The sequence below is a fragment of the Columba livia genome, chromosome 7, assembly GCF_036013475.1.
Source record: "Columba livia isolate bColLiv1 breed racing homer chromosome 7, bColLiv1.pat.W.v2, whole genome shotgun sequence".
Lineage (NCBI taxonomy): Eukaryota > Metazoa > Chordata > Aves > Columbiformes > Columbidae > Columba > Columba livia.
Window position 1 is genome coordinate 24,472,216 of NC_088608.1, and position 12,028 is coordinate 24,484,243.

The 12,028-nt window shown below is 36.3% G+C and overlaps 1 protein-coding gene across 6 annotated transcripts in view; it reads left to right on the top strand.

Moving 5' to 3' along the window:
- Positions 1-11,959, top strand: part of OSBPL6 (oxysterol binding protein like 6) — a 104,156-nt gene extending 92,197 nt beyond the window's left edge. For all 6 annotated transcript variants that reach the window (XM_065069779.1, XM_065069783.1, XM_065069778.1 and 3 more), the window contains 2 exons: positions 82-204; positions 1,136-11,959. In XM_065069779.1, coding sequence (XP_064925851.1) covers positions 82-204; positions 1,136-1,244 — 232 coding nt within the window. In that variant the 3' untranslated portion in view covers positions 1,245-11,959. The remainder of the gene's footprint in view (positions 1-81; positions 205-1,135) is intronic.
- Positions 11,960-12,028: the final 69 nt, after the last annotated feature.

Here is a 12,028-nt window from a genome sequence, read left to right on the forward strand (position 1 = left end):
GTCTTTTGTGATGATTGTGCTAGAAAATCCCTTGTTCTAGACACTGTGTGATTGCTATAGGACCTGCTGTTATTCACACAGGCTTCTGGAGGAAGGCAACATAGAAGCAGCAGCATCAGAGAAACAAAGAATAGAGGAACTCCAGCGAGGTCGGAGGCGGTACATGGAAGAAAACAGCATTGAATATGTACCCAAATTTTTTAAGTGAGTCAATTCATTTCAGTAGTAATTCTCTGTTTCCTGTAGTGTGACTGGACAAAGAGCTACAAGAATTATCACCGATGTGGTCTGTTAATTGTGAAAGCCTGGAAAATGGCAGTTTAAAGAAAAATAATCAGATACCTGATCTCTGCCTGAAGCAATTTTTACATAGTTTAAAGATTCATAATTGAAACATCATTTTCTTACAATGAGCAACAGCTGTACAAGTCTGCTGCACCCCTTGGTCAATGTTTTTTGAACTCCAAAGTGCCATAGAAGTATAATGTTCGGATGTAAGAACTATGTTATTTTAAGTCATTGCAAAAACAAGTTACCAAATAGTGACTTAAACAACAACATCATACATACGTCTGTAATATGTGTATATATATATACATATATATAGAGAGAGACTTAAATTACAGTTTAATTTTGACTGGAGGGTGTTTTTTTCTGTTTGTTTTTAATTAAGCATTCTTCTGAAACAAGGGATAGTCATACCAAATAGCCTCATGTTTAGCGTGAGGACTTTAAAGTGAAAAGATTGAATGTGTTTGGTGCAGTTTTGTAGTGGAAGATGAGCAAAATAGAGAGGAAATAAAATACATGGTAAAACACTAGGATTCTGCAAGTTAGATCTTTTGGTTGATCCCCTGCACATAATCAGAATCTGTAATGGCCAAAGATGCTGTATGTGGCTCTAAGACCTGCTCGCAGGGATCAGGCAACAGATTTGCAATCTTGGCTGTTCTAAACCTTCCACTTCTGACAGGTAGAGGTTGATTTTTATATTTAAACTCCTGACTGTTCTTGTATTCTTTAGAAATATGAAATCAGGTTCAGTATTCGGTTGCATCAGAAAGGTTTCATATTGCATAAGAACAGAGATTTATGGTCAGAACTTTTTTTTTCCTCTTTTTTTCCCTTTCTACAGGAAAGTTATCGACGCTAATCAAAGAGAAGCCTGGGTTACCAATGACACCTACTGGGAGCTGCGAAAGGATCCTGGCTTTAGTAAAGTAGAAATTCCCATACTCTGGTAAACTCAGAATGTAGATCTAGTAAACATATCACTTTGAAGAAAAAAAATAACTATGCACAATATGTTTCTTAGCTAAGCGTGGTTTGTGGGTCTGCAGAAAAACCTGTCATTTGCATTTATATTCATCTTTATAATGGACTTTTGAAAGTGCATTAGACCAGGCCCCTGACCACTTCTGGATCTTTTTAATTTTGCAGCAGCCATTAAAAAAAAAAAAAAAAAAAGAAAAAAAGAAACAGAAACGTTTTGAAGTTTAATACACTGAAAATTCAGAATAAAAGAAGCAGATGAGTTATCCAAAGTCACTCAGAAGAGATGGTAAATGCAAAACTGCAACTGGTGCTTTAAACAGACATTAAGAGTAATGTAATTTAAATGGGAAAAAAAAAAAAAAGAAAAAGAAGAAGAGAAAAATTCCATTTTGTTTCAACTATTTTTGTTAAAAACTCTTGGGTTACAACAGTGTCATTTCTGGCTTCAGGTCAGTCCTTTGATGTGATGTGTTTGGACTGGCCTTTGTCAAAAAGATATGCTTTTCTGGAAGCTGTTCCCATTCATATGCCATTGTTCATGCCTTAAACAAAATACGAAGATGTACAGTAAGTAACTTTAAAATACGTATGCTTAGGCTTGTGCGAAGGGCAGATTTTTAAAGCACTAGATTTTATCATGATATGAATATTGGAGAACCTGCATTAGTTAAAATCAAAAGACAACAAAACATCTAACTGTATTTTAGAGGAGTGAGATCTGTACATGCTTTAGCTTTGGGAAGCTGACTGTATAATCAGACTGAAGAGAAATTGTGAACTGGTTGAACGTGAGACAGTTGTGATAAATGCACATGAATTGCTAGTCAGAAAGTTCTTATTCTAAATGGCTCTTGATGCTGAGATGCAATCATCACTTTTATCACTGGCAGGACATAGTCTCACAGTGAATCTCATTTCCCTGTAAAAGTTTATACAATTAGAATTCCCTGAAGCTTTGCAGCAGCATTCAAAGCACAGAAATATTTCATGGGGAAGGTCTCTGGCTTCTTTCTAGGAGCTGGATAGTACTGTAAATGCAACTATTTTCTGCCACACACATTGTTTACTTTACTGGCTCCATTTTTTCCTCATCCATTTTCTTATCTAAATTTATATTTGAGAGTATGGCAGAGGCTCCTGTGTGTTGTCTCTAACAACTACTACTTGTGTTGCCAAAATAGCTTTTGTGTAAAATTATGTTTTACAGGTTTTCATAAAGTGATTCTATCATTTTTTGATTAAGAACCAAGTCTCTTATATGTTGCTAAGCCTCAGTTAACGTATGTGGGAGAAGGCTTGGCGCTTTCTACTTGAAGATCTCTGAAACATTAAGCAGTAGGAGGGCAGATTTTAGTAAATGGAAAAAAGTAATTTTATTAGGTAAAAACTGCGTTCCATATGGTGTGACCTAGTGTTCCATTTATGCATGTATTTATACATGCAGGCACTGATTATAGGTTAGATTTCATGCATATACACTGTATTTCTTTCTGCACATACACAGTGTACATAGTGCACTTGAATTTTTTTTATTTAAGGTTGATTCCAGTACTGAGACCTAAAAAAAGCATTAGATAGGTTTGCGATCCTGCCCGCAGAGCTGCTTGAACATTTCTCAGGAGATTGCTACACTTGCCAAGCTCTCCGCCTTCTTCTTCCTTTTGCAGAGTCAGGTTCGTACAGAACTGAGATTACTTCGAGTATTTAATATGCCTTTAGTTCTCCCCCTTGTTTGTATCACAAAGCAACTGGCAGAGCAACTAGCTATGAATGAATTCCAGGTTCTTCTCACAGCTCTGTTATGAGGAAGAACTAGGAAAGCCTAAAGAAAATGCCAGGTAGACTTTTTAAGAATTGTGATTGCTCATTAATCACTTATGAATATTTGGTATAAAAAAACCTGTGTGCAGATTAACGGGATTTCTTCCAAAGAAAATTTTGAATTATTCAAATAATATCTTTTTCTTTCCTAGTTGAGCCTAGTCCGACTTTTTTTTTTTTTTTTTTTTTTTTTTTTTTTTTAGTTCTGCACTTATTATTATAAGAAAATGAAAATATATCAAAGTTTGGGTTTTTAACCATCTTTGGTAAACTTCAACCTACTTGCTTTAATGACAGTACACTATGAATCAAATTGGCATGCTGTGTGCAAAATAGCAGTTAATTATTCTCTGTCACTTCCCTTAAAAACAACATTATTAAACATTTGCCCACCTCATGCTCCAGCCTTTGTGTGCAGTTCACCGTGATATTAGAAAGCATTATGTGAGCATGATTGCAACTACATTTGAGGGACAGAAACTGTAAGTCCTCAAATTTTTTGAAAGTAGGTTTGTAATTTAGATACAGAAGCAAGGCCTTTAGTTTTACAGTGTTCTGCTGGTGCTTTGTAAATGCCATTATTTGCAATGCAAACTGAAACCTAGTGAATGCTAAAGATGGTATCACTGATTTAATTATTTTTTACAATTGTTTATTTGACAGTCATTGAAAGAAAACTAACATTAACATTTTTAGAATTAGAAAAATCTGTGGTGTGCTAAATCTTTCCGTCGAAGGCACTTTTTAAGCCTACTGAGTATTAAATTGCTTAATTAGTAAGTAGAAGAAACACAAATCAATGTATCACAAAATATTTGCAGTCTTTTGTCAGAAATTGAAAAGTGCTAGCAGATGTACCATAAAGCATCTTTTATAGTATAGAATCCTCTGGATTCTCTGCAAAATCTTTTATAGTTTTTTTTTCTTGTAACCTTGGGGGACATCATGACATATTTTGTGCTGTTTCTAAAGAGAGTGTGTTAACAGAGGGCAGGTCTGGAGGCTTCTATCCAAATGATAAATTTTAGAGAACCTGCTCTGCCGCAGGGCAGCTGCTCCACCGCCCCTTCCCAGCACGGGGTTTTCTGCCCCAGGTGCAGAACTTCGCACTTTTGAGCCTCATGAAATGTCTTCTGGCCCTGTCCTCAAGCCAAGCAATGTCCTTCTGGCTGAAGTTCTGCCATTTGACATGCCATCTCATCCTCCTGATTTAATGTAATCTGCAAACTTGTTAGTATGTCATCTATGTCCTTGCCCAGGTCACTAGTGAGATGTTGACTGACATGGGTCACAAAATTGACCATGCAGGACTGTCCTCATTTCTAGCTGCCAGTGGAGCGCAAGCCACTGATCAATCCATGCCCTTCAAGCCTGGGGATTTGGGAAGTTTTCCATACACCTTACTCCATTCATCCAGGCAGTATTTGCTTTTGAAAGGCACGAAAAATAGATTTAATTGCTATAGGTTTGGTATGTGATGAAAATCAGTGTAAAGCATTTGATATTTATAAACCTTTAAACAATTTAAGAACTTCTAACTTTCACTACAAAGACATACCCTTTGCTTTTTCCTGTGTTTCCTGCAAAAACACTTATTTCTGTAAAAAATACACAACCCTTCGGCTTTAGTTTCACAATAGTGAACTGTACTTTCAATTAATATTTTGAAAGTGTACCTTAATTTTTCCTTGTTCTGGTACTGCAGATATGATAGGGTAATAATAATAATAGCTACTTTCACCAAATATGATGTCTTAGAAAGACTTAACTTCATTCCTATTATAGGTCTGTATTAACAAGATAGTAGATTTTTCTGCATATTAGAAATCGTTACCTCTTTGGGAGATACAATTTGAATACAAGTTATTTTCATGCAGTACGGCTGTGATTAAAGTCATCTAGACACCTATTCTTTGGACAGATTAAGTTGCACAAAATAGGGTTTTTTTGCTATTTGGCTTTAAAAGTGAATTCCCACTATAATACTCCTTTCATCTTACAAATAATGTTACCTTTATTTTTCTCATTTTGATCTTCTGACTGAATGATCTTGTATGGCATTTGTGGGTTGTTTGAATAGCACATCCTAGGCATATGTTGGGTATTGCAGTACATATACATGACACAGTTTTGAAAGATATTGCCCTTAATTCCCTACTGAACACTATCAGAGCTTTATGGAAACAAATTACAGAAACCTGAAGGCACACTAGGAGCCAGCCCTGGTCCTCCCCTCACGGACACATGATGAGGAGCTTGCATCTGGGCCATACCCTCTGTTTCCCATGGAGGTAACATGGGATTTTCTCACCTTTGCACCAGGCAAGGTGGAGCGCAGCACAATCCAGTCTTGCTTGAAGAGTTTCTCTCAAAAAATCTGAATTTTTAGAAATACCTGAAAGGGAGGGGAGATCATAATAACCAAGAGGGCTGAATATGCCAATTTTCTGTGAGTTTTGAAAAACTTCCTTTCACTAGCAAAGCCCTATTAGTATAGGGAAGGCTTGTCTGGTCTTCTTGTTTTAAAGGATTTTTAATATTGTCTGGTGCAGAGATAAATACTAGCTGTTTAACATACCATTGGCTGCAGTCATAATCTGAGGAATTAATTCTATTTTAGATGTCATTACTAATGCTGGGGCTGCTTAGTGAAAGTAGAGTTTTCAGATTAAATCCACCTGAAGGGGAAGGGTGTTTGTATTGATACACAAAAATGACAGGAGGGTTTAAGTTAGAGAGTTTGTTCCAGCTGGGGGGAAAGGTTAATATTGACAGAAGTGTGTAAGAAACACTGAAATGGCCTCCCCAGTCACCCTGTGTCATACACACACCTGGGAGAAAGCTAAGAAAGCTTACTGTGTCATAACCACTTACCTTGGCAGCTGCTGGGGTTGAAGATATCATCTTGGATTTTCTTCCTGTCTGTCATTAAGTATCAGTCATCAAAACTGTATAAAACTTGAATTTTATCTTTAGAGCGTATATTGATAAAAGTCAAGGTAGGCTGGGGTACAGGCATAGAATCAATCAATCATAGAATGGTTTGGGTTGGGAGGGACCTCAAAGATCATCTAGTTCCAAACCCTCTGCCATGGGCAGGGACACCTTCCACAAGAGCAGATTGCTCAGAGCTCCCTCCAGCCTGGCCTTGAACACTCCAGGGATGGGGCATCCACAGCTGCTCTGAGCAGCCTCTGTTCCAGTGCCTCACCACCCTCATGGGGCAGAATTTCTTCCTTATATCAAATCTAAAACTACCCTCTTTCAGTTTAAAACCATTATCTCTGGTTACTTTTATTATAGTTCTGGTATCACTCAGTAGTTTCATGGAAAAAGGTTGCTGTTGTTCTAACAGAAGAATCTAGACTGTGTTAATAAAGGTTTAATTATTCCTGGGAAGGCTACCTCCCTGAGCTCCATTAGAACAGTGAATGGCATCCATAAGAATGTTGCAAGTCCCAGTAAGCTCAGAGAAATGGCTTCTTTATAGCAATTTATTTTGTTTTCAGATACTATCTATTGTAAGGGGTCCACTTAGAAAAGCAAATACATTGTTTGCTCTTTAAACTAGGGAACGTAAAACACCTTGATTTGTTAGCTTTGGTGTAATCTATGTCCTTCTTCCCCTAAACTGGAAAGTCCCTTCATGAAAGGATTTTATATGGTATCTTGCAAGTTTAAAAGTGATAGCAATGTACTTGTAGGTGTTTTATATACCCATGTCCTCCTCTGTCGGGTTTCATGGTGTTATAAACTCATCATATCTTTAATTTTTTTCCTCTTTTTCCTCCTAATGATCTTGGAAAAAACCTCAGAAAAGAAAAGGGAAGGAGGGACTACAATGGGGAATAGTGAAACTAATCACAGGAGCTCTGTCAATGGCATAACTGTAACAAAATAAAGTTTTCTAACTTTTATGAACTAAAATGTTAGCAGAGCTGTTGAATCAATTTCAGGCAGGTTATCTTAATACCACTTTTCTTTCCACTGATCCGTGACAGCATGGAAAAGGGAAGATTGGTGACATTTGCTCAGAATTAATTCTGAAGGTGAAGAAAAGTTTTAATTCCTTTTATAAATCATGACTGTGGCCAGCATTTGGCTGAAGGTGCATTGGTGATGTGGAGAAAGAGAGTTACATATTTTATAAAGAAGGAAACCATAAAGTTGGAATATATAATCATGAGTGTGTAATATATTCTCTCTTGACCTATGAATAATTCATTGAAGTATGGTGAAGCTACTTCTTCTTACTCCTGGAGCAATGATCCAGATGCTGTCTCCTGTGAAACACTAAAACATATTTCCATGTTGACTCCTACTTTTAATGGTCTGCAATAATGAAAGAGGGATAGCTTATGCTAATGTATAATGTTGGTGTCCCAGAATATTAGGGATGCAAAAAGGGAAGAAGTGAGGAGATTCCTTCAAAATGTTGGAAGTGGGTAACTTTTACACCCAGAGCAGCAAACTGATCTAAGTGCTATACAAGAGCAGCATACACAGTGATAAATATTCAACCAAACCTACTTCTTCACTGAGGTACTTGCTCCTTGTGCCAGTCAGTGTAGCCGCACATGCAACATCTTTTTCTGTGGTTGTGTGACAGATTACACTTGTGGCCCAGGGATTGATTTGTCAGGTCCACTCAGGACAATCGGTGTCAGACTCAGGACTGCAAATTCAGGTTTCTTTTCTAGTAGTCCTGTGATGAATGCTCTCTCTCTTCCTTTATTAAATTCACCTGAACAAGGAATAGTACAGTAACATTAACGAAAGAATATGTTTAATCCTCAGTATTTTCCAGGCAAGGGAAAAATCGGGATAGCTTCTTTAACTGTACTGAAGAAATACAGATGAAATCCTCAATTAGATTTTAATTTGCTTAACATTTTATAAAATATTTTAAAACTGGAGCACCAATAATAACATTATACATAACCGTATTTAACTTGCTTTGTCACCTCTCTTGAATCAACATTGAAATTATGGTTCAAATTTGAGATTAGATCTATTTAGTTCTTGAAATGAATGTTACTCGTATTCCTTGGTGGTTGAAATATAGTATAACAAATTCAGATCACAATGAATTTTATTTTCAGCTGAGTCTTAAACTAGACCTGACTATGAACTGAGAAATAAGTACTGATAAGTATATTTTGATTTGCAGGCATAAACACAAAGACAGCAACTTCTACCTTAGTTAAGCTTTTCCTCTGATTAGCAAAAGCATCGTACTTGTCCCTTTATAATTATTTCTAAACTGATTATTTTCAGGCATTTGTACCTCACTAAGAGTTAATTACATGTGAAGCTTAAGTTTAAAAAATTAAACGATGTTTGGAGCTCCACAGACATGAGGAGTGGTGCTTCTGTCTTGCACCTAATGCTCAGATCTTGCTAAATCTCCAGCTCTCACAGCAGGGTGGATCTGTAGTTCATACTAAAATTTCATCCAAAAAGAAGTACCAGTGGCTTTTCTGGATGTGACTCTTCTTTGCTTATTGATATATGTCTACATTATTTATTATAAAATGAGTCAGAAATCAAGCTGCTAGCATCTGATGTTTGAAATCTTTTCCTTCACCAAAATGCATAAAAAACTTCTCGTTCTTTATCTGTTACTGCTAGATTGTATGATGCGAATACTTAGCACGTAAACAGCCATCATAGAATTAAACTACTGTGGTATCCAGAGGGATCATTATGATAGTTCTGTATTAGGATATTAGGTATATTTTCTTCGTTGTAAGTAGTAGCAAGACTCTTCACTGGGTCTTTATCTATTTTCTTTTTTATAATTAACTGTTTGATGACTTACGATTTCTCAGTATTTCAACAGCAAAGTATTCTGTATTTTCTTTCATTTTTGCACAAAGTTAATATGAATTGGGAATAATGTCACACTTTTTTTGTGAGATTAGATCCCATACGCACATGTATGAAATGTAGTAAATTTTAGTATTGATACGTTGCTCAGACTCTGAGAATGCCATTAGAAGAGTAAGGTTTAGATTAGTTGTAAATTTTACATTGCCTTACTGAACTTCTTTGCTTTTAACAGCCTTTAATTTCTAATGTGAAACAGCCCTGCATCAATTCTTTAGCAGGCCAAAACGTCAAAACCTAAATAGATAAAAAGCATTCTTTGCTGATTTACCCATATGCCTGTGCTTATTCTACAATAAAACCCCCAAATCTGTTGATTTCTTGTACACCTCTTTGTGTAGAATACTTGTAAAAGGAGGTCCTCAGAGTCCTTCCACTGTGATTATGCTATTATGTCAGCTAGAAAGGTATACAGAAAGTTGGTTTGTGGGTTTTAAAATGAATTGTAAAGGCAAATAGTTTGTTTCTAGAAGCCTAACATACAGAGCCAGTATTTCTTTTGGGTGCTGGATCCACAGTGTCTGTTTTAGAGGGAAGTAACAGACTTTAATTGGGAAGGGTCTGTGTTCCTAGATGCACCAGACAAAATTTGTCCTGTTGTTCAAAAGCAATAGAAAACTGTTACTTAAGGGAAAGAAAGAAAAGGAAGAAAAGCAAGTATTTATGTACCCAGCTACCCAAATGTTTATTTTTTGAGCACTGTAATATTAAACCTCACCTGCAGCACCCTTAATTCTATGCTAAGAAGTTCACTGTGGACTTCCATAATGAGATGAAGAAGAAAAGGACACTGGGGGAAAAAAAAAGTCAGTACCGTAATTTCTGAATAACTCAATAGAAAATCAATTTGCAAATATTTGTTTTGAAAACTATATAAACTACTCGAAGTATCACACTTTTTTAAAGTGCAAGTTTAGTCCTTCATAGTATGTTCAGTAATTTAAAATTTAAAAAGAAAACCTCTTGATTGATCTTGATTGCTTTCTTGCAAATGCATTCATTTGTGCTTGACTATTCACATGTTTTGGGTATCTTTCATGATGAGTATTCTTTACATCTTATTAATTCTGACTCCAAATACTGACTGTAATCATACCTGTAAAATCAATTGTATTGCTTACAGTTACTAAGCATCATCAGCTAAGGAATAAAATAGTTGGGATATAATTTGTATATTGCAAATCTGTAGACTTTTATTTCACATGCAAGAGCTAATCAGCAATGCGCATTTGAGATTTTTTTTTTCTGCTTCATCTGCTTTGACTCTGATCTTGCACAAGCATCAATATGTACTTAACATAAACATTGAAATAGTCTCGTTGAATTCAGTTTAAAATATATAGATACTAAAGTTAAAATGGAAACGCTTAACAGTGACATCCTAAGAAATCAAAACAATGTACCTGGTTACACCGGGCTTTGTGGTACTTGATTTTTAATTCCTACCTGCTCAACGAAATGAGCACATACGCAGATGAGGCTGAGCTGCTGTTGGTGCTCCATTGAGCTCAGTGAGCTCCCAGGTGAGTGGATGATCTAGCTGTCCAAATCAATTTCAGCCGTAGGCCTAACATGCTCTCAAGCCTAGCTATTCAACTAGTTACACTTAAGCTTGATTTTGAACATGTGCACTGTCTTGTGGAAGATAAATGTGTGAAATACAGCTGGTTTGGCTGCTTGTCAGTCAGAGCAATATATTTGACTTTCCTTTGACTCTCTTGCTTTTTGAAACCTTATTCTGGGGCATCTAGTATTTAAAAACCAGTTAACTTCATGTATCTGCAAAGCTCAATTATTTATGGCCTTTGGAAGAAAGGAGATTAAATCAATGATAATTCATTATATTATGTCTCACTCTGGCAGCTGAATTGTAAGAATATTTGCAGTTCCTGTTTCCCTGTACTTTACCCAGGATGGTGCCAGCCCAGAGTGAGGGTGGTTAGTACTGTGTGCCAATCAAAAAAGGAGACTAATCTTTCTGATTTGTGAAGAAGGGGGTGGCTAACTAAGAGCACACTCCTAATTTCAATCTAGAAAAGCATGAATGTGAGAAAGTGCCTCCCCTCTCTCCTTGTAGGCTTTAGCATATAAATAGAATTGCTTTTTTTGGTATATCAAGTTCTCTGGCTACTTCAGAGATTGAACCTAGCCAGGAAGTAGCAGTAAAAAAATGCATTTTTAAGTTCCCATATAATGCAGCTGCAACACTTGTTCTATGTCTTTGCATTGTAAGTTGGTTTTGAACATGCTGTTGTAGTAATGGAGAATGCAGACGAGGCCTCACGCTGACTACCTCTCATGCAATAAAAACCAGGCTCATATAGTAGTTAAAGTTGATGACAGTTGAGCATCTTTTGGCCACACGATTCAGGGAGGTGGTAGTGGGGGGAAAAGTAAGCGAAGGAAATTATTTTTATTAAGACTTTATCCCACTGATGTATGTGGCATACACAATACCCATAATACCAGCTCCAACCGAGGGAAGTCCTACAGCTTTTGGTAGGAAATAAAGGTGAATTTGGCTATGCTGTAGTTTATGTTGTGCTCTAAAATGTAACAAAAGATGTCATCTGTTTCCTTTAAGCCAAGCCGGATTTACCAGAATGTTGTGTCCAAAAACCACACAGACAATTCTAGTTTTTGAGGAAACATGATGCTCTTTTACCTGTTGCAATGTAATTGGATAATGCATGTACAAATGACTTGTTTAGCCTGCCAATGAATGTTGCTAATGCCTTACCAAAAAAAAAAGAAAAAAAAAAAGCATATTTTTTGTATTTTTTTCCTCAGAGGCAAATCCAAACAATGCTAGATTTGGGAAACTGTTTACTGAAAAGCATTTTCTAATAGATCTCTGAAGAAGTGCAATTGTATAATTATTATTGTTCGGCGCATACAGTACATTGTCTCCATCACTCTGTACACTGCTGCTATTAGTGCTTGTTCTAATAAATCTCTATGTACACTGTTTAAACTGTTGTCATCTGTGTTCTGATTTATCAATGTAAGAAACACTTTAGAAATGGTTCTTGAATGAGATATT